Source organism: Colletotrichum orchidophilum (genome assembly GCF_001831195.1).
Source record: "Colletotrichum orchidophilum strain IMI 309357 chromosome Unknown Scaffold_28.1, whole genome shotgun sequence".
Classification (NCBI taxonomy): Eukaryota; Fungi; Ascomycota; class Sordariomycetes; order Glomerellales; family Glomerellaceae; genus Colletotrichum; species Colletotrichum orchidophilum.
In genome coordinates, this window is record NW_019172984.1 from 282,332 (window position 1) to 306,565 (window position 24,234).

At 54.8% G+C, this 24,234-nt stretch overlaps 6 protein-coding genes across 6 annotated transcripts; 3 read left to right on the plus strand and 3 right to left on the minus strand.

The window, feature by feature from the left end:
- Positions 1-535: 535 nt before the first annotated feature.
- On the minus strand, positions 536-4,064 carry CORC01_04369 (glycoside hydrolase family 63; the record flags this gene model as incomplete). The annotated part of the gene is made up of 7 exons (XM_022616016.1): positions 536-908; positions 965-2,209; positions 2,261-3,348; positions 3,462-3,558; positions 3,616-3,733; positions 3,801-3,839; positions 3,941-4,064. The coding sequence occupies 7 exons, from the start codon at positions 4,062-4,064 to the stop codon at positions 536-538; spliced, it is 3,084 nt and encodes a 1,027-aa protein (XP_022477531.1).
- Positions 4,065-6,030: 1,966 nt separating this feature from the next.
- CORC01_04370 (RasGEF domain-containing protein) lies at positions 6,031-9,298 on the minus strand (the record flags this gene model as incomplete). Its single annotated transcript, XM_022616017.1, has 5 exons — positions 6,031-6,120; positions 6,182-7,989; positions 8,049-8,258; positions 8,321-8,648; positions 8,726-9,298. 5 exons carry the CDS (start codon positions 9,296-9,298, stop codon positions 6,031-6,033), a joined length of 3,009 nt encoding a protein of 1,002 aa, XP_022477532.1.
- A 5,350-nt stretch (positions 9,299-14,648) lies between these two features.
- On the plus strand, positions 14,649-14,753 carry CORC01_04371 (uncharacterized protein; the record flags this gene model as incomplete). The annotated part of the gene is made up of 1 exon (XM_022616018.1): positions 14,649-14,753. The coding sequence occupies one exon, from the start codon at positions 14,649-14,651 to the stop codon at positions 14,751-14,753; it is 105 nt and encodes a 34-aa protein (XP_022477533.1).
- A 2,032-nt stretch (positions 14,754-16,785) lies between these two features.
- Positions 16,786-17,892, plus strand: CORC01_04372 (uncharacterized protein; the record flags this gene model as incomplete). Its single annotated transcript, XM_022616019.1, has 1 exon — positions 16,786-17,892. The coding sequence occupies one exon, from the start codon at positions 16,786-16,788 to the stop codon at positions 17,890-17,892; it is 1,107 nt and encodes a 368-aa protein (XP_022477534.1).
- Positions 17,893-18,070: 178 nt separating this feature from the next.
- Positions 18,071-19,173, minus strand: CORC01_04373 (HIT zinc finger; the record flags this gene model as incomplete). The annotated part of the gene is made up of 2 exons (XM_022616020.1): positions 18,071-18,620; positions 18,755-19,173. 2 exons carry the CDS (start codon positions 19,171-19,173, stop codon positions 18,071-18,073), a joined length of 969 nt encoding a protein of 322 aa, XP_022477535.1.
- Positions 19,174-20,420: 1,247 nt separating this feature from the next.
- On the plus strand, positions 20,421-21,428 carry CORC01_04374 (uncharacterized protein; the record flags this gene model as incomplete). Its single annotated transcript, XM_022616021.1, has 2 exons — positions 20,421-21,242; positions 21,306-21,428. The coding sequence occupies 2 exons, from the start codon at positions 20,421-20,423 to the stop codon at positions 21,426-21,428; spliced, it is 945 nt and encodes a 314-aa protein (XP_022477536.1).
- Between the last annotated feature and the right edge of the window lie 2,806 nt (positions 21,429-24,234).

The following is a 24,234-nucleotide window of genomic DNA, read 5'->3' on the forward strand; positions in this document are numbered from 1 at the left end:
CCTACCCTTGCTTCTGCCCCAGCCAGCGTGCTTCCGGGACAGCTCAAGGGGCAGCAGAGAGCGCTTTTCACGTAGTAAAATAAGGGAGGCATGGGCGACGAGGAGCTCCAACGCCCCTTTCGTCAAGAACTAGGCCTCTGATGTACTTGAAATCTAGTACAGAGAAGTGTGGGTAATTTCTCTGATAGCCAAGTTCATAAAGAGGCGTATAGCACGCCAAAGCCCACCTTTTGATGTCTTGCCCCTTGAGCAGACATAGTTTCAACTATATTTGTTTCAAGCGGAACGAGCATAGCAATCTGGTTTGAAACCCAATCTACGTATATTAAGCCCGGGGATCTCTACCTCTGCAGTCTAACAGTCCTGTATATGGCTCTATGTGCATTGATGACAGTTTAGTCCTGCCATTATGCGTACTTACGCAAGGAAACTCCATGGATGCACTCGTACGCTTCTTTTAACCGCCCTCATTCAAACACCCCATCACCAGCTATTCCGTCAACTCTTCGCATCTTCTGATCACTGTAGTGAAGCTCTAGGCGCCAGCCTCATATTCGTTGTCGTTCCCACCGGGTTGTTCTTTGTCCTCCTTGAACCGCTCCAGCTGATCCGAAATGTAGCGATGCATATGCGCGTCAGCTTCCGACTGCTCTCTCATCCTTTGTCTGAGCTTCTCAGGGTCATCCAGCGTGGCCGAGTTGCTCAGTGAGTCGTCGCCATTAGTCTCGTCAAAGTCGCTCCTTGCTCCAATGGACCTCGCCGTCGATGATCTCCGCATCCGTGGCTTCCCACCGGGGCCAGGGGTCATTGAGCCACGACGGTCAGTGCCGCGGGCAAAGATATCATCAAAGTAGTGAGACATTCCCGCTGAGGGGGTGCGGGGAGTATGAGGCAGACGGCAGTTGATACTAGAAAACCTCGTTAGCAATCTTGTTCAAAGTTGGTGGATTAGAGGTCATCCCACCCAGTATCGTGAATCATGCGAGCCATCAGACCGGTCCAACCGCACTGGTGGGTAGCGCCGAGTCCGCGACCACTGTCGCCGTCGAAGAATTCATAGAACCAAAGGTAGTCCTTCCAGTAGGGATCAAAGTCGAGCAGGTCGTTTCCATGGTTGATGCTACGGCGACCCTCATCGTTGCGAGTCATCAGGTGCTGCAGACGATGCTGAATCTCTTCGGAGACGTGGCCCAAGTGCATGTAGTCGCCACTCCCCGTGGGACACTCGACCTGGAACTCATGTCCATAGAACAAGAAGAATCTCTGAAGGGACTCCACCAGAAGGAAGTTGACACACAACCAAATGGGACCTCTCCAGTTACTGTTACCGCCAAACAGACCGCTGTCAGAGTCACCAGGGACGTAGCCAACAGAGAAGGTCTGGCCATTAACCTCCATCGAAAACGGTTTCTCCTTGTGATACTTGGACAAGGACCGAATTCCATGTTCGCTGAAGAACTCGTCCTCGTCGAGCATGCGGTATAGAATCTTCTCGAGCCTGTCCTTGCTGACAATGGACAAGAGGATTCGGTTTCCCTTTCCACGCTTGGCAATACTGGCCATGTTTCTCTCGGCCAAATCACAGCGGTTCTCCATAAACCAATCAACCCGCTTTTTGAACGATGGCAGCTTGTTGATGAGCTCGGGCTCGAGAGTCAGGGTTGCGTAAAGCGGGATCAATCCGACGAGAGACCGGACTGGAAGCTGCTGGATCCAGGGGCCGCCCCATGAAATGGCATCATAATAGAAGCCATCCTCGTCGTTCCATAGTGACTTTTCGTCTTTTTGACCAGTTCTGAAGGTCATGGCGTCACTAATGAAAATGAAGTGCTCGAAGAACTTGGAAGCAATATCCTCGTATGTGCGGCGGTGCTTTGCAAGCTCAAGAGCAATGTTGAGCATGCTGAGACAGTAAAAGGCCATCCATCCGGTACTGTCAGCCTGCTCCAAAGAGCCACCAGTAGGGAGGGGCTCAGAGCGGTTGAAAAGACCAATGTTGTCGAGACCCAGGAAGCCTCCCTCGAAAACGTTCTTGCCTTCGGCATCTTTGCGGTTAACCCACCAGGTGAAGTTCAACAACAGCTTCTGGAAAACTCTCTCGAGGAAGTCCAAATCCTGTCGTCCGTAGAGCTTTCGCTCAATCTTGAACACACGGAACGTGGCCCATGCATGAACGGGGGGGTTTACGTCGCCGAAGTTCCACTCATATCTATACGGCGTCAGTACCAATCTAGTTCAGTCGTTTTAAGAAATGACTTACGCTGGCAACTGGCCGTTGGGATGGCAGTACCACTCTCTGGTGAAGAGATCAAGCTGCTTCTTCGCGAAGTCTGGGTCCATCATTGCCAATGTGATGCAGTGGAAAGCACTGTCCCACGCGGCGAAGAAGGGATACTCCCACGAGTCGGGCATGGACAGAATATCGTCGCAGTGCATGTGTTTCCACTGAGAGTTACGAATGTCTTTTCTTCCGGGTGGTGGAGGGGGTTGTGTCGGATCGCCATTCGCCCACTGGTCCCAAATAAAGAGGTAATGCTGCTTCGTCCACATCATACCGGAGAAGGCCTGACGCTGAATGTTGCGAAGGTCGTCTGCCATGGGGAGTGGGCTGAGACGGTAGTAGAAGTCGTCTGCCTCAGCGATTCTGAGATCGACCAGGTCATCAAAGTCACCCTCGTCGAAGTAGGTTTGATTCTTCTTGGAGAAACGGAAACGGACGACGGCGCACTCGCCAGGGGGAACACCGCCATCCTCATTGAAGCTGAACCATGCCGCGCACTTGGTGCCCTTCTGTGCTGGGTTGACGGCCCCCTTTTCCTTCTCGCAAATGTGACGGTGGAAGGCATCCTTGACATATGGGGTCTTGTTCTCCTGCTCGTACAACAGCTCATAGTTGGTATCGTTGTCAGTAAACAACATCTGTGGTATGACGTCCTCGCCGCTGGAACCGACACCGGGAGAGGGCGACATCAGGAAGTAACGGTCTCCGAGTTTGTGATGCTTGGACTTGGCCAGGCCCTCGCCAACGTTCTCAATGGATGGCTTCTTATCTTCAGGCTCCCGGCCCCAAGCCCAAGTGTTGCGGAACCACATTTGCGGCACAATGTGAAGCGGTGCCGGATCGGGACCTCTGTTCCATGCGGTAACACGGAACAGGATCTCCTCAGGGTCTTCCGTCTCCTTTGCCGTTTCGATAAAAATATCCCAGTACCTATCTTCGTCGAAGATGCCTGTATCGACGATCTGGTATTCCTTGTCCTCCTTGCCTCTGCGCGCATTCTCTTCCAACAAGTCCTTGTAGGGAAACTTTTTCTGCGGGTACTTGTAGAGGAATTTCATGTAGGAATGCTGCGGGTGATTTATCAGTATGGGCATTTGGGGACTGCCTCTGTCAAACTTACTGTCTACAGTGTCTGTTAGCTACTGAACCACAGATGTCAGGGAAATCGTCAGCTACTTACGGGCGTGTTGTCGACGTGGAAGTGAGCTTCCTTGACGCTCTCGCCATGGTTACCCTGGGGATTCGAGAGACCAAACAATCTCTCCTTGAGGAAATCACTGTCTAATCATCAGCCACTGGTACGAAGCAGAGGTAAACGACGAGTGTCGGCTTACTCTTCCTCATTCCAGAAAGAAAAGCCGATATTTTGGAAGCCATGTGTGTCAGAAACGCCAGCAATTCCATCCTCACCCCATCTGTAGGCTCGGGATCGTGCGTCGTCGTGGGTAAAGTCTGGGGCATGCTATCAGCGGGCTGCAATTGGAGGCTCATGGGGAATGGCGGGGGGAGGGGTCCTCACGACTCCACGCGTCTCCGTCGGGACTGTAGTCCTCTCGCACTACGACACAGCTGCGATTAGATGATGTTTGTTTCGCTGATGGGGGGTCGCCAGCAGCAGTGGCAGCAATGGTAGCAGCTGGAGCTGAAGCTGCGACTCACCAGTGGCCCATTGACGTTCGGCAACGTAGGGGCCCCATTTCTTCCAGTACTTCACGCGCCTACGGTCTTCCTTGAGGCGCTTCTCCTCTTCGGTGAGGTACTCGTGACCGTCAAATACAACCATGGTGGGCGGCGGATGGGCACCTGGGGGCGCTGGGGAGACAATAACACGCCCTTCACGACAGCGTAGGCAGCGTCGATGAGATTTGAGGGATTTGCAGGACGTGAATTGGGAGTAAGTTGTGGGCTTGTGGCGAGAAATGTGTGTGATGGAGAGAGACAGAGAGAGAGAGAGAGATAGTGCGTGTGTGTGGCTCTGTGTAGGTTCGACGGGACGAAGTGCAGGATTAGGTCAGAGATGACCTTTAGTAAGAACCAGACACCCCAGCAATGCTACCGAATACAAGACGGCAGGGCACGTCACGGATCACGATAACTTCAGCGACAGGCGGTCAGCTTCGTTCGTACCTGGTCTTCGAGCTAGCTAAACGAGAGGAGGAAGGTCGAGGATGTAGAATGCAAGATTGCGTAGGGGATGTAAGGTAGGTAGTAGCGTAGATGCGTCTTATTTGGAGGGGGAGAGGGACGAAGAAAATAAATTAGAAATGCGACCATGTATGTGCCTCACTGCCTTGGGTGATGGGACAGGGAACCGACGGGTTGGGAAGGACGCGGGTGGTGGCGGGAGCTCTGGTCCGGAAGAATGAGATGGCGCCTCAGCATCTTCAGGTACCCGGTAGGAAAGCAGCTAACCGAGGGCCGCGATAACAAAGCTGAGCCCGAAGACAACGAGTCGGGCGAGGTAGGCATTTGATAGGCAAAGTGCAGTGCGGAGTGTCAGTGGAGGTAACAGCGAGCAAGCAGCTGTGACGCGGGTAAGCTGGAGAGTCAGGCACCTTAATGTAAGGTAGCTTGCAGCTGCTATTGCCACTGTTCGATCTGGGCAAGCAGCTCTTGGGCAGGCATCCCAGGTTGAGGGGGTGATGGACCGCGGGGCATTCGAGCCATGCCATTTTATTTGCCCATGTGGAATGGCGGCCGTATCTCGCTCCCAAATTTTGTGTCATTGCGCGCGGCGTGCCTCCGTCAACCTTGAATGTCTAGGTACATTATGTTCCCATCCCAATCCGCATTCGTCTCCGCACTACGCAACACAGACAGACGGAGCAGCTGAGCAGCATATGACAGACACCTTTCAAGTGCTCTCTACCCTCCTGTCTCCATTCCCAACTTCCCTCTTCTTACTCCTCCCCCAACTCGACATACCTGTGCCACCCAACCATCCAATTGCTCTTCGATTGCTACCGCAGTCGCCGCTGCCGTTGCCCCTTGCTGCCCCTCTCTTTGAAACGCTAAAATCAGAGCTTTCAGGAGCATGACGTCAATAGGCTCTAGCGCACCTCCATCCAACCCAGCGGGGCAGGCCTTCGCCGGCCACATCTCACTGCACTGGGCCGTCGCTGGCGCCCCGTCATGGCCTAGACCGCGCCGACTGACAGGGGAAACGCGAATCCATCGTCGATGAAGTGCTGTTTTGGTCCTGGTTGCCGCTTGCCATTCAAACACTTCCAACGCCACCCCCCCCCGCCCATCCAAGCAAGAGAAACGTGGTTTGGTGGTGTTCATTATGAGCCTCAATGACTTCCTTCAAGCCCTAAAATAGCTAGTTTTGCCAAGCTTGACTCAATCAGCACTTGAAAAAAATAAAAATGAAAACCATGCGGCATCCTACCGGACAATGTTACCTAATCCACTGTGATGGCATTGTCCGAGCATCGCATAACTCGACAGAGGGACTAGTGGTGACAGTAGTTCAAGGCCGTCCGTCACGACCTCGATATCAATTGCTGAACAGGATATCTATAACGTGAAAATCGAACCAAATCGCCTGGAAACAATCCCACTACGCTGCGTGAACCCGACAATGTTTGTATATATGCATGCATGCGCCAGCACGTCTCGCACGAGCTAGTGACCAGCTTGCCCGCAGACGTTGCCCCTTCGTCTGTCTCAGGTACGCGAGGCCGCTGCTATGCTCTGGTTGAGTAATAGAGTCTTCCCGTCGACACGCTTCGCTGCCTCACCAGATTCTATTTGGCGAACCACGGGAACTTCTTCTTATTGTACTCAGCACCGCCTCCCGCCGTACTCTCCAGCTGCACACTTCGCTGGTATATCTCCTGTAGCAACGTGTTAGTCATGCATTGGCTATCGTGCACCTTGCTGCTGAGTTTCACTCACTTCTTCGTCTGTTGGCATCCTGCAGTCCAAAATCAGCTCCCTGGCTGCCTCGTGCTTCGACAAGTTCGGATACGCAGTCCCTTGACTCTTCATGAGCGGCAGCAATACCTCCCCTAGTACCTCGAACTTCTTCCAGTTTACTCTGTCACCTTCGGGCCCCACAAATGTCTTACTTCCCTCCTCGGCCGAGACCAGGTCTCTCCGATGCAGTGGAATGTAAGGTATCCGCGGCAATGGGGAATTCTCCCATGCCAGTCGGTATGCAAAGTGACTCTTTTGTGTGCCCATGAGAATGCCCAATTTTGCAAACGACTTTTGAGCTTCAAGTGGCACCAGTGCCCACGTCTGCGCCAAACGATGGACCGCGGTGCCGTTGATCCCTGCGAGCACCGCCGCCAAACCGTTGTAGTTGTTTAGCCGCCGTAGCTTTTGTGCAATGTTCATGAACTTCTCCAGCATCTGGGAACGGTGCTTTGCCTTGTCTCGCAGCAATATGAGATTGGCAACCCACTTCGCCACGTGGTTAAAGTGGTTAATCATCCGATTCACATTCTTGAGACTCTTGCATTTGGATCGTTGCTCCAATGACAGACTCACATGCCGCACAAAGTCTCTGATGCGGATGGAAGAGAACATGACCCAGTCAATGCGCGTCATCTCGTCGGCGATGTCGTCGTCTGTGATGTCCATGAAAATGTGGTACCGGAACTTATTCATGGGTAGAACATCCGTGGGCTCCATGTTCGCCGCCTCTCTTTCGTACTCGTCGTAAGAGTGGAACGAAACGGTTGTTCCCACTGTACTGGTCCTGTCGACTTGAGAAAAGTCGGAGCTGCCGGACGGTCTCTCGTCTGTCGTTCTATCATCATCGATGGTCAGGCTGACCATACCGTTAGACATGTCGGATGTAGAGCGCGTCTTTTCTTTAGACAGAACTTTGCTGCCTTCTTCGTCTGCGAGTTCGTCCGACTTGGCCCATCCGGTGTTATCGTCCTCCACCACACTGAACTCGAGGTGTCGCCGAATTTGCTGCGCAGCAATGGAGAAAATTGGCTCGGTGGAGAGATGCTTGATGAACTCTTCCAGGTTCCGCCTCGTGCCTGACCGCGCGAAATCGCCAGGGTACAACGATACCCATTTGGCGACAACTTCAATGATCCTAAGCTGTGTCGCGGTCTTTGAAAGATAATGTGCCGATTTGTCGTCTCTGACGCGGTCAAGTCGCGTAAGGATAGCCGAGAAGAGCTCGCCCGGTGCGGCGAACTTTCGGTAAAGACACAAAAAAACATCCGAGAAATTGTTGTCCGCTTTGGTCATGCGGGGAGCAATGAGCCGGTCGACAAGTTCATCAAAGGCCACACCCGCTGACTTTGTCGGCTTTTCGAGGAAGCTCTCGTCGCTCCGCTGAAGAATGGGGACCTCCTCTGAATACCTGAATGATTCAGCGTCTGACTCGTCCATATCTAGGAACGAGTCCGTTGGGCCCCGGTCGAGACGTATCCCAGGTGTCCGTAGCTGGCTCGAGACGGTTTGTTGAGACTCTTCCTCAATAGTATCTGATGGGCCGAACGAGCCCGAGCTTGAAGGCGCACCACCAAAGTCGGCTATTCGGGGACTCCGTGGAGGAAGTGGGCCGCGGAGGTGATCGGGGATGGGAGGGGGAACACCTCGAAGAAGCGACAAATCAGAGCTCGCTCGGCTATGTTTACTCTGCTGACTTAGCGGCCGGCCGTTGGAGCTGTCGTGGGCTTCGAGGTTGGCCGCCGAGGCTGCACGACGGCGGGGTACGCCCGATTCCACTTGTGATTCTGGCAGTTCATCAGCATTACATTGGCTAGGTTTGCATCCAGTGACCGGCTCGAATTACCCTTGCGATAAGCGATGGAAGCTTTCAAAGTTGTGTTCAAGCACGCTCTGGCCCGTTCTGGACTGCTTGTTGATAGATTGAAAACCCCAACGCATGACTTGAAGTACTCGTGGCTCGCAACTCGCTGCGAATCAACCTGCCGTTCGCTCTCGGGATGATCGCATTTATTGGCGACGAGGACAGCTGGCAGACCAGACTTCGTCAGAGCAGCTAGCGCGTGTCAGCAAGACGCGGCGCGTCTAGGCGAATCAAACGACGGGAGTTAGGCTCACCAATCGTTTGGGGTAATTCCTTCATGCTCTCTTTATTCATGACATCGTAAATAATGAGAGCGCCATCGACCCGCGGGACGATGTGGCCGTTGATCTGCTTCGGCCACTGGATGGGCTGCAGCGGGTTCAGCTCAAAGTACTCGAGGTCGAGCTCGATCAGCGTCACGCCGTAGGTGACATTGTCAACGACCATGCGGACACTGGATGCATTTGTTATGGGCGGCCGCGATAGGCCGAGCACGCGCTGGACGAAGGACGACTTGCCGACGCCCGACGCGCCAATGACTGCGATGTTGAGGCTCTCCATGATGGCGGAGGTTGGTGGTTGCTATGATCGTCAGCCCCTTTTTTCCACTCCCGTCTCATCAGCTACCCCGCAGTCTGTGTCTAGTGGGGCATTATTACCCAGTACAAGGAATGTCCTATTATCAACGACTCTCTTCTTGGGGGCGGCCAGCGCTCGTTGGGCGTGTCGTCATCGCGGAACTCGAATGCGTCGAAATCGAATTCTTCCTCCTCGTCTTCGTCCTCCTGGCTGTCACCCACGTTTTCGTTTTCGTTTTCGTTTTCGTCTCCTTCGTCTTCCTCTCCTTCGTCTTCGGCGTCGGCGTCGTCAAACGAAGTCGCAGTCCAACGAGGGTCGAGTGCAAGCGCCCCTTCGATGTTGTTATCGTCGAAGCGCAGGAAGAAAGGGTCGTCGACGATGGAGATGAAGGAGTCCCGGTAGTTGGCAGGCTGTTCAGAGGCCGAGGGTCGTATGGGTTCGATCGACGACTCTCGGTGGACAGCGTAATGGGGAGTGTGTCTCTTCGGAGCGGCGGGGGCAGATCGGTGAGCAGCGTCGCGGTCGGTTCTTCGGGAGGAGGAGAAGGCAGCGGCGGCAGCAGTAGAGCGCTCGCCGTGGTAATATTTCGGAGGTATGTGGGAGCCTTCTGAACTCCTGTGAGCCTTTCGAGCTCCCATAGGATCGGACGCCATGGCCACGACCGGGGGACGGCAGAGGCTATTCGGGGGAAGCAAACATACAATGTGCAAAGAAGAAGAGATTGGAAAGATCACGGCCGAACATGAACAGAGCGGACCGGCAGGCCTTGGGTGAAAACCAAACTTTTGGGACAGTGGATGCACTGACTAAAAGTCGGGATTTCAGAGCCTCAAGGAAGGCATGGCAAACCCACCAGGGACCGTTCTTCTTAGTGTGGCCTGCCTCGTGTGTACCTTGCTCCTCGTCGGGGGCCCTTGGTTGCTGGGCCGGTGAGAAACCTTGACCAAAGATTGGGCAAGCAAGGTACAGTGTAAGGTACGGGACTGCGGCTCGTCAGATCAGGTACAAAGAGTATCCGTCAGGTACTGGGTGCGTCTGAATAGCGCGTACGGATAGGATGGGACAGGATCGAGCTTCGTGGTGCGGCAGACCAGGGGTTCGAAAAAGGGGCCTGGTTTGTTTATTTTTTCCCCCTCGCTAGGAGCTCCACCGGTGCGCAGATGTCGGGCTTGTGAGAAGTGACGGGCTTGGATGGGAGGAGCAGCGTTCGTCGACGATGCTAGACACACAGCAAATGAGGTCAGTCGCGGATCCAAGCCAAGGGCTCCGGCCCCTTCCAAGCTCCAGAGGGGAAATTCAGGAAGGGGGGCAGTTGACGCGGCGCATGCGGTGCAGGGCCGAGCTTGGGGCGATTGCGATTGCGATTGGAATTCTGCCAACCTGGCCGGATGATGATGGGGGGTTTGTTCCTTAGCGTTGCCTAGGGGGGGTTCAAGATCAAACCAAACCAGGACGACACCAACGACAATGGCACCTTCGGTTTGTAGCACAACATATCCTTCCTGTCCCTCTGCTTCTGGAAGGGGGCCGGGGGTTGATCGGTTTGCTGCCTGCGTACGTACCTAAAGACCTGTGGATGGTTGAATCCTACCTTAGGCTGGATTGAATTGGGCCGGACCTGTCCAAGTAAAATGAGGGAATGGATAGGGGTGGTGGTGGAGGAGGAGGGGAAAGAAGCGTCAGGAGACGACTGGGAGACTAGGTAACGGGAGAGCGGGAAGGGGCCGCGACGATCAGGACCGCTGACCGAAAGACGAGCCGTTGGGGGGCGATATTCCGGAGCAAGATACTGGAGTTTGACCCAAGGACATTGGACTGCCTACTCTAGCTCACCTCTGAAATAAAAGGTGCGAACAAGTTCGCTGGTTTAGCAAGGCGGAGACGTCGAAGATAAGAGTGCAAAGGTAAATGGGCGTAACCGTTCCTCGGGTGGGAAATGCAGCAGATGGCTTAGCAGGTTCAGGACAGAAACGGGTGTACTACGCACGTACGGGATGGGACTGGACATGGACGTGGAATTGAAAGTGGAAGTGGACGGGAGCGACAAGGAAAGCGGAGAAAGGGACAAGGGATGTTCCATTGCGCCCTGTGCTCTTCCGACAAATACCTAGGTATCTTACCTCAGGCCCAAGGTACTCCGTATGGACACGGATACTTCCATTTCTGGACCACCTCAGGAAGCAACACTGTGGAGTAAGGAAGCTCGGGCCCCGGCACCGCGTAGAGTGGCACGTGAGTGGATCCCAAGCCCATCTGGCCCGGGTGCATACCGTCCAATCAAGACCTGCAAACGTTGGCAACACTGGACCCTCTTTGACGTCCACGGAACGCTCGAACTCTCTTTCTGCTGAATGATTGGTCACCGCCGCTGCATTCATCCTTCCTCCCCATTCAAGATATCTCGAGACCCTCAGTGGCTCCAATGTGTAAAGTGCAGGGAGGCAGGCAAGCAGGTACTACCTTTCTCGGTGGATGCGGTGCGAGCCCAAACCATAGCACAAAGTTCTTCGTACTCCCTACTTAATGGATACGGGCCCTTGTTGCTCCATTGAGGTGGACCTTTGGCTGCGAACTGGGGCGGCCTGTCTTCCCAAGTGCAGAGTGGGTATTGTACCCTGGGTGGCGTCGATGCGCCAAAGGCACCTTAGCTCTCTGTAATTGCTGCTTGTCAATCCCACCCCACCCAACGGCCGACCTGCCTTACCGTCATTGATTCCTTCCCTTGCACCGAGTAGGCCGTTACCAACCAAAATTCAAGTCAAATCTAAGTTCGAGGGCCATGTCGCCCGGGGTCGACTCCGGCTCCGGCTCCGGCTCCAGCGTCCTCATTGCGACCAACATCACCAACTGGCGGTCTGTAAACTCTCAAGACTCGAACCCCAGACGAACATGTCTCGGTACTCCGAGACTTGGTCTTCCGCTTCTCCTCCCTCTCCTCAGAAGGCAGGCTGCACTTGTCCGGACAATCTACCTTTTTAAGCCGCAAACTCACTTTGGCCGAAACCCAATGTCAACTCACTAATGACGTACCCACCTCTCATCAAGCTCGCCATGGGTCACTCCTGCAGGGCCAAACTCGTGTCCAACAAGCTTCTGTCAAGAACAATGCTACTGGCGCGCGTACAGAAACCTTCCATGTCTCAAGATGAAGCAGACCGGCTGGTGCCATGATCCTCCGGCGCCCAAATCATCACAATTTCGCTTCAGCCTGGCTTCGCAGATTCCACAGGATTATGACTGCCACGATCAAGCCATGTTCTCGAAGCATGCCGCTGTTGATTCTTCTGTCCATGTTAGTATTACCCATTTCCAGCTTTGCATGGACCAAGCGAACGAAAAGAGCATTCCGGGCTTCGGCCATGGGTCAAGCGGCATTCCGAGGTGTTTTCTCCAGGGCCATGATCCCGGCATTGATCCTGAGGCTTTCCACTGTTCCAGTAGCTCGGGACCCGGAAGGTTGCCAGTCAGTGTTGGTCGGCATTGGCACACAGATCTGGTCTTGACACTCCACCGGCCTGGGCTGCATTATGTATAGGATGCGCTATCTATTCCATCAGGTATCCCGCCCACTTCACGACGGAGACATTTCTGTACGGCATCTACGTGCATCACGTCCAAACGCCCTGGGCGTCTGACGACGCACCGGCCTCAATTCGAACTATCGGGCCCTGGTTCAAATAAACTTCTGTCAAAAAATCGGGCACGGTTCGCTGAGTGATTGTCTGGTCATCCCTTCATCCCCCTCTCAAGGATGACTATGTCGAGAAGACGGACGGCACTGATGTCTTCAACTTCAATCACACCCCCTTCGCATATACACGACGCGCTACTTGACCCCTTCTTCTGCCTCAAGATGGAAGCATCTCATCACCCGACTTTCCGACATGAAGGATCAGCAAGCGGCACTAACACGGATCGTGGTGGAAATAACGTCGTTGACTACTTTGTGGCGCGTTCTTGGCATCTCTCCACTGGAGGACCCTTGTCTTGGGCCACGTTCGTGCGCCTAAACAGGTACAGTTGCCTCCATCGAATGCTATTTCACTTATTGTCAGGTCCAGATTCCCCCAGCATTAGCTAACGGCAATACTGGGGCATTCGCTCGATGTCTTCACGATCCCGTCAGCTACCCGTCCCCAAGTCAGAACAACACGATGGCGCTCGCTCTATTTTGCCCATCTTGTTGTCTTTCTTGCTTTTCCAGGTCTGCAGCGGGAGAACCACATGGCCGATTCGCGGGCCGATTGTGGCATTGGCCTTGCCAATAGGCTGAAGATTCCAGCCACGGCTTGACGGTGGCGGCGGCGTCTGGCAAACAGTGCCCGCCTCGCCTAGCTATTTGGGCCACTACTATTCAAAAGCATCACAAGCTGGAATGCCATGGCCCCGGTCAGCATTCCTGTATGACTGGCAAACTTCAAAAGAGTTGAGTTACATATCGTGCTCGAGGACTCGACTTATCGCTCTTGGTGGTAAAAGTATGTCCAGGTCCCAAAACACACGCATGGCCCGGCTCGGCTCCGAATTCCCTCCGGAAATTCGCGCAGAACGACTTCTGTGCCTATTACGAATACAAGTAATGGACTAGCTTGTGGGGTTCGTGCGCGGCAGTTCAGGGTGCCGCCCAGCAACATACACGATGGATGCGTGGCTGCATCGCCCAGGCGCATGATATGGCGAGACAACCCTTCGTAAAACCCAGCGTAGGGTTACATGGAGGGCGATACGAGGGCAAGACATGCAGGCATGCAGCAAGCTGCACAAGTGGGCACCACCATTGCGGCAGCTCTCTCTCACGATGCCTCGCCGAGAGTTACATGTCGTGTTTTGCATAGAGACCGCGCTGTGTCGGGAGCCGCGCTTTTGCGATGAACGGATTGCCGTGAGAACGGGGAACCCAATGCACACACAGAGAGAGAGAGAGAGAGAGAGAGAGAAGCAACAATACCGTCTTGGAGTGCTTTGCCAGTTTGTTCAGACGGCAAGCAGAATGCCTCACCAAGGCCGGCAGTGCTACCATCAACCGAGACAATTGTGCTCTGTTGGTCAGAGTCTAGAGCCTAGGGGTGGAATGCCGTTGTTCTGTTCACTGGGTGCACCCATTGAGGGATCGCGCCATGGCCGAATCCAGCATCTTTTGCAGGAGCATTGAGAGATAAGACGACGCTTGGCGGACCATTGGCTGATCATGTCCAATGGGACTGACAAACTCTGGTAATATAGTCCAATAACTATCTCCCTGGAGAGTCGAGGGTTCCGGCTTCGTTTGCGTCTGCAGCGTTTGTTCGCTCGCTAACCGTCTCGCCATCTCTTACTGCCGAGAGTCGCCGATCTTCCTTGTTTATTCATCTTTTATTCTTGCTTTTCCATTGTTTTTTCTCCGTCTTCTTGGTTGCTTACCAGCCGTGGTTTGATTGTGGTTTCAAGACACGGAGCGAGCCCAAAGGCCAACCTCATCCTGCCCGATGGCTGGGATATTTTGAGGCTTCAGACGGCGCCATCGACCTTCTCGTCTGTCGAACTACGGAAACTTAGTCCTTGTATGGGGCTGGAAAGCTGGGGGAGACTGGGGGACGCGAGACTGGGCGGAGATGGTGACCCGAAGGAACGTGGCATCACCTCTACACCCACCCACTCGACACCAATAACCTCAACCCACGGCTCAGACTACGTCCTCCTCGGTTGTGCGCCGCACATTGAGCCATGCATATCGAGCTTGTCAGGAAACTAGTCTCATCCCCCTTTTACCCCTTCCTCTCCCGTGCAGACAGACTTGTTGCTTCTAGCCTCTAGTCATGACACTTGCAAGAAGCTCACCACAGGCTCCGTGTGTGTGGTGTTGGTTAAGGCGTGCGAACGCCCCGGCAGACAGTCCCAAAGCGGCACCCGATCAGTGCACTGGTCCGGTGTAACTCGGGTGACCAAACAAGGCGTCTAACATATCGAGCCATACCGCCTTGGTCCGGCCGGTTCATCCAAAGGGTAGGCTGAAGCATCACGGCCATGCTACCTTATTTTTTCCCCTCCTCAGTTCTTCCCTCCCCTGTCACCCTTTTTTTTTTTTTTCGGGTATGTTTTCTTTACAGGTCACGATCTTGGTCGATTTAGGAATGGTCCGGGTCGTTCGTGGTGGTCTCCCAGCACCCAGTTCATGCGCCCTTACTCGCCCACACGCTAGGCCGAGATTTAATAAAATCACATTGACCTAGTACGGAAAAGTCGGCTATCGTAGGGTTGATTGGTGCCGCCGAGAGAAGGAAGGAAAGAGGGAAAGGGAAAGAGACATGGAAATGGAAATGAAAAATGAAGAATAACAAAAAAAATAAAAAAAAGGGTCTGGTGATAAGCAGATTTGATAGCTTGTCCCATGTGCCGCGTGCCGGCCAGCGCAAAGAAAGTAGGCAAAGTGGCACCCTCAGAGACTGCCCCGAGCCCTCATCCCCGCCGCTCAAGGCAAGATACAACTCCGTGAGGTAAGGTTACTAGTGAGGTAAGGCAAGGTAAGGTGGGCAGGTGAAAGGTCCAGTTCCCCGTCTTACATCTCAGCAAGGTAAGGCGAGGGACCTTTTGAAGGCTGGTACCTGGAGCCAGTCCAAATAGGCGTGATGCGTGAGGCGTGATGGAGGCAGTTGCATTTCCCAACCCCCACCTGCTTTAACTCCAATCCCAAAAGGCTCCAAACTGGAAAGTGGAAAGTGAGCCTTTCCCAGCATCGTCAAGCCGTAAGCCGTTCACACATGCCTTTGGGGTCTCAGGGGACGGGATACTTTCCCCTTGCTCTGCAAATAGGTGCAAATGGTTGCAAATGGTCTGCAATCCAACCCCATCCATTCATTCCCATCCATCCACACCGGACCAGAACCAAACCAGAACCAGACAGACCTTCAAGCCAACATTTTATCTAAAAATGCAACCTATGGAACACTCGTGTCCACCAAGACATACATCCGTGAACCCCCCTTGTGGTTTTTAATTCTTCGCCTTCCCACACCCTTCACAAGCCCTCTCTCTCACTCTCTCTTGACTCTTCAGCCCTTTCCTGTCTCTCATCTCTTCCCTCGTTCTCTCGCTAGATCGCCCTCGCATTTCTCCCACAAGGCACACAGACAGACATATACACACACGACGCAAAGTAAAGTGTGTTGTCTCTCCATCCTTCCTGTGCCAACCACCAACCCCGTCAGTCGTCCGAGTTCAGCCAGATCGGTCTCCCGTCCCATTCTCTGTCTCTCCGTCAGCCCACGCCCTTACGGAGAAGAGAGAGGAATTAGTACGCTTGGTGGCAGGTCTGAAGTTTGTCCCCGTGAGGTACATATTGTCTGGGACCCTGCGGGACTAACGACGCACACCACCGACACATCTCTCTTCATCCTCTGTCTCTGCTGTCTCTTGTCTCTTGTCTCTGTCCACTGTCTCTGTTTAATCAACCTTTTGCATACCTCTCCCACCTCGCCGACCTCACCCATTACCTCCAACCGCACTCAGGCACGTACGCACACACCACAGCCCAAAACGCGGGCCCAGCGCCTTGGACGTTCCCAACAGCCGACAGAACGACAGGACCCTGGCCGCGAAGGAGAAGCTCTCTGACCCACTTCACCTGCCTTGGTCCAGACGGTGGTGCATTCGCTCGCTTGACCTTGGATGAGCGCGCGTGTGCTTGCTTGCCCGGTTCCTGCGTCTCGGTCGTATGACAGATACATAACCCAGGCCCCCGAGACCGTTATTTATTCCAAGGGCAATCATTTTTCTGCTGGAGACTCTCGTCATCTTTCTCTCAAACGGGCGCATTCGACCGGCGGTCACGTCAAAGGAAGCCACTTTGGCAGCGAATGTTACCTACATGCCTACCCCTGCCAGGAAACAAACAACCTTAACTACCCGATCCGACTTGCTCTGACGATCAACCCACCCCCGCGTTCTCACTTCATCCAGTTACTATTAGGGCATCTCCATCCAAATATAAGGGCGCCCTCGGTTCGGAAACGGTTTTTACGCCTACGACCTGTTCACACGAGCAGGTTGTGCACACAGCAAACATTTACCCTTCACTACGGTGGTCTTATTTTCACGAGTTACATCCTCAATTGAGATCTTGGCCCGAAGTACTAGTGGAATAGTTTCCCGCCAGCGATCGACAATGTTATACAATATGAGCTACCCTCGTGACCAGCCGACGGCAGCGACGGCCCAATCCGTCAAGCCAATCGCTCCTCCTCGGCCAAGACAGCGGTGCTCACAGCCCATGCCCTTCGACCCCGAGGAGCTATCTCAAAAGCTTGTCAAGGTCCTTGCCGATCAGAAGCTTTATGCTGAGAAGAGGAAGAGAGCCAGAGCAGAGGGCGCCGCGCCATCATTGCCGGCGGCGCCAGTTCCGATTCTCAACGGGCTACAGGATGCCCACCCACAGCATACGAGCTTGGCCAGAGAATACCTCGATCAAGGGTCACTCAAGCCTGGCCAGTCCACTATGTCAAGAACTGCGCCGCCAGTCGCCAAGCCGACGAAAGAGACAGTCGACTCTAGCAGCTCCATCCGGCCAAAATCCAAGACGTCCGACGGGGACAGCCGCAGCTCCAAGTCTGGCCGAAAGGACTCTTCATCAAAACGCAAAGGCTCTGACGGTGACAGGCATCCTTTTATCCCGCAGTTCGCTGCCACGCAATTCTCACGCACAACAACGACCGAGAATACGTCTGACAGCAAGGGTCTCGTCCGCAAGCTGTCAAGGACGGCCCTCAGACTTGCTCAGGGCCACCGCGAGAGGCGCCAAGACCGCGCCCCTGTGACCCACGACCAGATCCCGGAAATGGCTGAGCTGAGCAACACCCGCGCGCACCGCGACCGCAACTCCCATAGGCACACCATCGAGGGACCGCTGGGCGTTGGACGGTCCGGTGAGACGGATCACACAAGATCAGCCAGGCGGGCGACTACCGGCGACATCCTTATTCCTTTTGAGTCTGGTGCCTCTTCGCCGTATCAATATGATAATCCCGAGGCGACGGATCACAATCCGTATGAGCACCGCGTGGACTGGACTCAGAGTGACGAGGCGCAACCGCCGCCAAAGACCAAGCCGTCGCTGCGCAAAGCGGATTCCATCTGGGCACTGAAGCACAAGCTCGGGGCCTTTGCCAGACACGGGCGGGAAGAAAACCACTCCCGGGATAACAGCCCACCGTCCGACACTGCCCTGAGGTCGCCCAAGAGCGGATTCTTTGCGCGGTTCAAAGTCAACCACTGAGTCTGAAAACTTGCCAAGGGAGTTATGAGAGACCCTTACCTGATAATCGATACCATCTATGCATACACAATGGATTTACAACACACTCGGTAGAACGTGTGTGTGTAAGCCTTTGCCCTACACAGGGCCGCTGCATTATACACGCAGGCGCTCTTGCTTAATCCAAAACTAAACGCCCTCACCCGCGGTCCTCCGTCATGAGGCGTCTAATCAGCTCGGCATCCTTTTCAGCCGCCTGTTTCCGAATCAACTCCTCGGCCTCCGCCACCGCACTCGCCTGCGACATGAGGTGGTTGATGAGCTCGACGTACTCCCTCACGCCCTCGCCGTCCTCGCCGTCGGCGGCCCTGGCCCTACGCAGCGCCTCTTTCCCTTTGCGGATCCCGACGTCGTGCGTCCACTGCTCCTTCTTCGGGTTCGCGGCCGCCATCGCCCGCGCCTTCATCATGTCATTGAGGCTGCTTCCCGTGGACTGCATCTCGGGCGGCGGCTCCGTGGCGGCGAAGATCTCGAGCAACCGCGCCTGCAGCGTCGGGTACCGCCGGAAGAGGTACCGGAGCTGGTCCGAGTCGTCGAGAACACTGAAGGGGTTTCTTGGGTCGCGGGCTGCGGCGGCGCTCGGCGCGTTTGTTGGCGGAGGCTCGAGGTTGGCGCTGGGCGGTTTTGCCGCCGGTGCGAGGTCGGGCGGGTGGTTCTCGCGGTGCGTTTTGTTACACGGGACGGAGCAGCTGGGATGAGTAGCCCGCGGACAGGGCGCAAGTCAGTAAAGATAATGTATATTACGAACAAAACGTCTAATGAAGAACGAATCCTCGCAAGAAATAGCATGACGTTACACTTGGCACGTCTGTGAAGTACGTACAAGGGTAATGCGCAGCGGGAGCACTTATATTTGCCCTCCTTTTCGTTGCACACCCCACACATCTTGGTCTTGGGTGCCGGCGCGGGCTGTGTCGTCTCTGGTGTCTCGTCTGGCGCTCCTGCGGCGGGCTGTGTCGTTTGCGCCGCGGCTGCTGGTGCCCCGTCACCGACGTCCCTTTCGCCCTCGCCCGCCGTCAGGGAAGCGTTCGCCATCGCGGCCGTAGTAGCCCGCGTCTTTGCCTCGCCGTCGTCGTCGCCGTCGTCTGAGGCCGAGTGGCTCACGGCGCGGGACCGTTTCGAGGCGGGGGCCTGGTCTTCGGCGGCCAGCTTGTCGATGTCGTCGTGTGCGGCGCGTTTGGGGGATATGGGAGGACCGTTGTCGGGGTTGTGGTGGTGGGAGGCGTCGTCTGGGACCGACATCTTCGCAGAGGTAAGCCTAGGAGGGTAGGCTGGCTGACTGGCTGGTGATCGTCGTCTGTTTGGAGCTTCAAAAGGGGTGGAGGGACTCTGGACAGTTGGTGGGAGTAAGTCGCCGCGATCACGTTCGCTGTCGAAAAGGGGGAGGCAAGGAGTGGTGGTTTGGAGGAGAGTGTTATCGATGTTGCTTTTTTCGAAAACGACCTGTCGTAGAGGTCGTTTGTTGCAAGGTCAATCGTCGTCTGCACTATAAATCCCGTTTCGTAGTAGGTAAGTCGATGTCAAGGTTGCTGCGACTCCCTCCTTAAAAGTAAGTAGAGTGCTAACGGAAGACAAGGATAGCGCATATAAAACGTTCAAAGCCTTTTTGTGGTTCTAGGTAGTGCTCGAGGATGAATATCAACGTCGTGGTCTTTGTTTTCCTTTCTTTTTTTGTATGATACAAACGGACCCCGCGTGTTTTCTGTTTTCTTCCTTTTCTGCCAGTTGGGAACTTGGGGGGTGGTTGGGGGACTTCTCTGCTTTGGGCCTTTTTCGAAACTTTTTTTTTCTGCCGCTGTCTGTCAGTTTGAGCTGTTTGTCGACTTTCCAGCGGGGCTTTCCCTCCACAGAACCCCTCTCCAAAAGCGGGCGGTGAAGCCCGTTGACCGCCAAAAATTACCTTAGCTGCCCGAGCTCTCTATCCGTACCTAGGTACCTTACCAGGTACCTCATGCTGCTTGCTTGCTGGAATTCCACGGACCAACCCGAGGGGTGAATGCGTGCCCGCGTTTCTGCGTCATTCTTACCAGGGCAGCTGTCCAAAACCCCCCGGCACACTGGTAATGTGGCCGAGCGGGCCCATTGAAAACATATTGCCCCCAACTGACCAATTGACGCAGAGGCCCCCATGATTGGTAATGCAACGCCTCGGAATTGAGAAGAAAAGTGGAAGCTTTCCAGTTTTTGTCAACCATTTCCTCGCGCTGTAATTTGCCCGAAAAGAAAAGGTCCCGGTTTGACCGTCATCGGATGTAATGCCGAGGTGAAAGACCAGAGAGGTATCGTTGTAAATTTGTACTTCTGAATAATCAACATTTCGACATTTCATCTTCCTCTACACCACTACAATCCTTCTTTCGCTTTTTAGACAACCCACCACGTGAACCCACCAACATCGTTGCCACAGTCGACAACGACGACAACGACGAACGACGGATTGAAAAGACAGCGACGGCAGACCCGACGGTCGAACACATACCGTAGCCACAATGTCATCGTATAGAGCGACAAGGACGGCCCTTCGCGCCGTCGCGCGCATATCGAGGCCCGCCACCAGATCTTCCACCTCTCTCCAGCAGCAATCGCGATCCTTCGCCAGCGTCCACACCTCCCCCACCGCCGCCGCCGGCCTCCTCCAACAGAACCGCCTGCCCCGAAGCAGCACATCTCAACGTCAACGACAATCACCCTTCGCCGGCCGCAACGGCGCCGTCCGCACAATCTTCATCCAGACCGAAAACACGCCAAACCCGGACGCCGTCAAGTTCCTCCCGAACCACCGCATCCTCCCCGACACCCTCTCCACCCCCTTCATCGAGTACCTCAACCCGCGCTCGACCATCGCACCGCCTTATCCCTCCCCGCTCGCCGCCCAGCTCATGAACATTGACGGCGTCACCTCCGTCTTTTACGGCGCGGACTTTATCACCGTCAACAAGAGCCCCGACGCAAACTGGGCGCATATCCGCCCCGAGATCTTTGCCCTCATCACCGAGGCAATCACCTCAGGCCAGACCATCGTCACCGTTTCGGCGGCCAAGGAGGGCGGCGGCGGCGCGGCTGCCGATGGCCCCCCCGAGGAGCCCGACAGTCTCGCCTACGACGAGAACGACAGCGAGGTCGTCGGTATGATCAAGGAGCTCCTCGAGACGAGGATACGGCCCGCCATCCAAGAGGACGGCGGCGACATCGAGTTCCGCGGGTTCACGGACGAGGGCACCGTGCTGCTGAAGCTCCGCGGTGCGTGTCGGACGTGCGACTCGAGCACCGTTACGTTGAAGAACGGCATCGAGAGCATGCTGATGCACTACGTACGTTGCTAAGGCCCCCCCCCCTCCCTCTGGTTACCTGCATGCTAACGCCACCACTTGTAGATCGAGGAGGTCAAGTCTGTGGAGCAGATTCTCGACCAAGAGGAGGAAATTGCTATTCAAGAATTTGCCAAGTTCGAGGAGAAGCTCAAGTCCCAGAAGGGACCTGAGGCGGCCGCAGCATAGAAGGAACATACTAGAATGCGTTGGGAGAATTTACGTATAGAAATCTCCGAAACACCTAGTGGATCATGAATCAACAAGAACCTGAAGAGGCACACGACACCTGTAAAACTGCTGTATAAGTACAAGAAACGTTTGATCCGGCTCCGAGCTGGTGACGTTGACAATACCCACAACACTGTCACATTTCTTTTTTACTTCTTTTTATAAAAAAAATTGCAGCCTCGTCTACCGAGGGATTCCTCAGCCTTGCCCGTCTAGGGTGAGCGCTGATGGCGATTTGGCCCAAGAGCTCCTCACAGACTGTGGTCACTAGGCCTCGTGTTCGGTTGGATGTGATGCATCGCAAACTTGGGCTGAGCTGGGCTACCTCGAGATACTCAAATTCCGAGCCGAGACCGATCCAGGTGGATGCGAGCGTGCGAGCCTATGAGAGCCTCGTACGCCCAACCCTAGCACCGGCGTCAGTCAATTTGCAGAATCTAGGCATTGCCGTCGACAATGCGGGTAAAGATCGTCATGGTCTGCCAGACAGCTGCATTCGAGACTGATGCGGGTTGGCGGAGGGTTTCCAATTGCCCCCATCCTGATTGGACTCTGGCTGACCAAGCGTTGCTCCTGCGGATCAGGGCGGGGGAGCCGGGGGTGGTTGTTGCCGTGCAAGAACCCCTCAAACCCCTCGACTACCTACTGGCGTCCCCACGGTTCGACATCCAGAGTGTCATTCAAGCCTTCCTTTCCGCGTCAAAACGGCCATCCCCGGCTTGTTTCCCACCCCTCTCTCTCCTCAAACAGGCCCAGGAGGTCGTCAGCCCACCAACCTTTAGCTCGTCTTTTCTGCTCAGTCGAGTTTAGGTACCCTGACTTCCGCTGATCTCGTGCCGCATCTCCTCATCATCATGCCAGTCTGCCGGGTGCATGCCTGTCCGTCTCTGGCTCCGCACCGAATACCACTGGTGCTCTCATCAAGTAACTAACGAGCCCCCTGTTGACTTTGTTCGACACATTCTCTGTGTTCTAGTTGCAGAGAGCAAGGCATGGCAATAACCAACTTGCAGTCCCGAGGCAGGTCAGATATGACAGGGAACGATTGCGGTCATGTCGGGTGGGCCAGGAAAGCGTAGATCTTGGAGACCCTGAGTATTTAGTTGCAGTAGCGCCGCTTGGTGGGCAGCAGGCAGGTCAGAAGAAACCCAAAACACAAAGGTCAAACTTCCAGATGATTCCCTTCGAGATCGGTGGAGGTGCTGCTGGGAATTGTCTGACGTCCGCTCAGACATTTCCTGGTGACTTTTGGCTTCTGGCTCCTGGAGCCGTTGCAGCAGCCGCCGACGGTTGAGTTTAATGACGAGATGAGAATCCGGGGTAAAGCCCCCCTGGCTGATTTTGACTTTCGCCCTCTATCGGCTCTGGGGTGTCGTCGATCTCCAGTGACGGTGCGGTACGTTATGTTTCGGCGTCGTCTTTGATGGTTGCATTTGCATGCCATCAGATCACCTCGACGATGGCAGAATACAGACGTCTCGTCGACCGCGTCTGCGTGTTCTACTTTGGGTTGCTTAGCCTCAGGCTCAAGGCATCTTTCAACGATGCCATGGGCTTCACACGCACTTTCACTAGGATGCGGTAATCAGACGTACCGCGACCGTTGAGCGAAAAAAGCAATAGACAGCCCGCGGAAAACATTCCGGTGACAGACGTTGCTCTGGTGTTCACCGGATTGGACTATGTAGTCGAACCGCGCAATCTTGCGCATGTATCTCAAAAGCACTAGGCATTGCCCGGCCCGTCGGATGCCGGCAGTGCGCTCGTTCATCCTCATCGTCGATACTGCTTACCTGGGTCTGCATCTGATTCGAGATCGAAAGCCAAAAACTGCGCTATATGCCCAGACGCTGGATGATGCCACCGTGAGGTCAGTGAGACAACCGGATCGAAGAAACCTCTCAGGGTGGAGGAGGTTAGCTTGGGATGGGGCGCGCGTGACATGCTGCAGCAGCCCGTTTACTCCACGGATCCTTACCCCTCTCCGTCTCGGAGAAGTGCCCTGAACCCAGACCTTCATCGCCAGACCTTCTGCCTGCATCTGCACATGCACCCTTGGCTGTAGTGGGCGCTTCTCCCAATATCGGAAATGGTAATGATGGTTTCCTCTAGTAGATGGTTGACCGGCGACCTCCTGGGCACAAGCTGGTGCGTCGGTTTGTAGTTGTTTTTTCTCTCGGTCGATACTGGTGGTCATTGACTCAAAATACCTCGCATCATGGAATCCGGGACCAATGCCTCGTTCTCGCTTCATGGTGGCGGAGAGTCGTTGCAATCGAAGCGTCTCATACCGGTACTAACTATTGTCTGGAAGATTCTTCCTTGTCACCTGTGCCGCAACGAGAGCCCACGAGCATTTGTAGAACATGGAACTAGTGCGGGGTGGTGAGGGATGAGGACCGATGGCAAGCTGCAGAAGTCCAGCCACCCTTGCAAGCTCCAACGGCAAACCTACAAACATTCCAGGAGACCGCCATGCGAACATCGACCGTGGCTCCCGCTGCCGTAGTGTTCCCGGACACGATGGCGGCGCGTGCTTCACATTGCGTTCAAGAAACAGACGTGTTTGGATCACGACTGTGTCTCACGTATGTCCGCGGCCTCGGCCATGTAGTGGAAAGGTGAGACCCTGCAACGGCGAGACCAATAGGTATACGTGGGTACTTGGGACGATGGAAACAATCAACCGGTTGGCTGGTTCGCTGGCTGGTGGTTTAAATATGCTCCTCCGAGCTGTTGCGCTATGCCGTCGCTGACCAAAGTT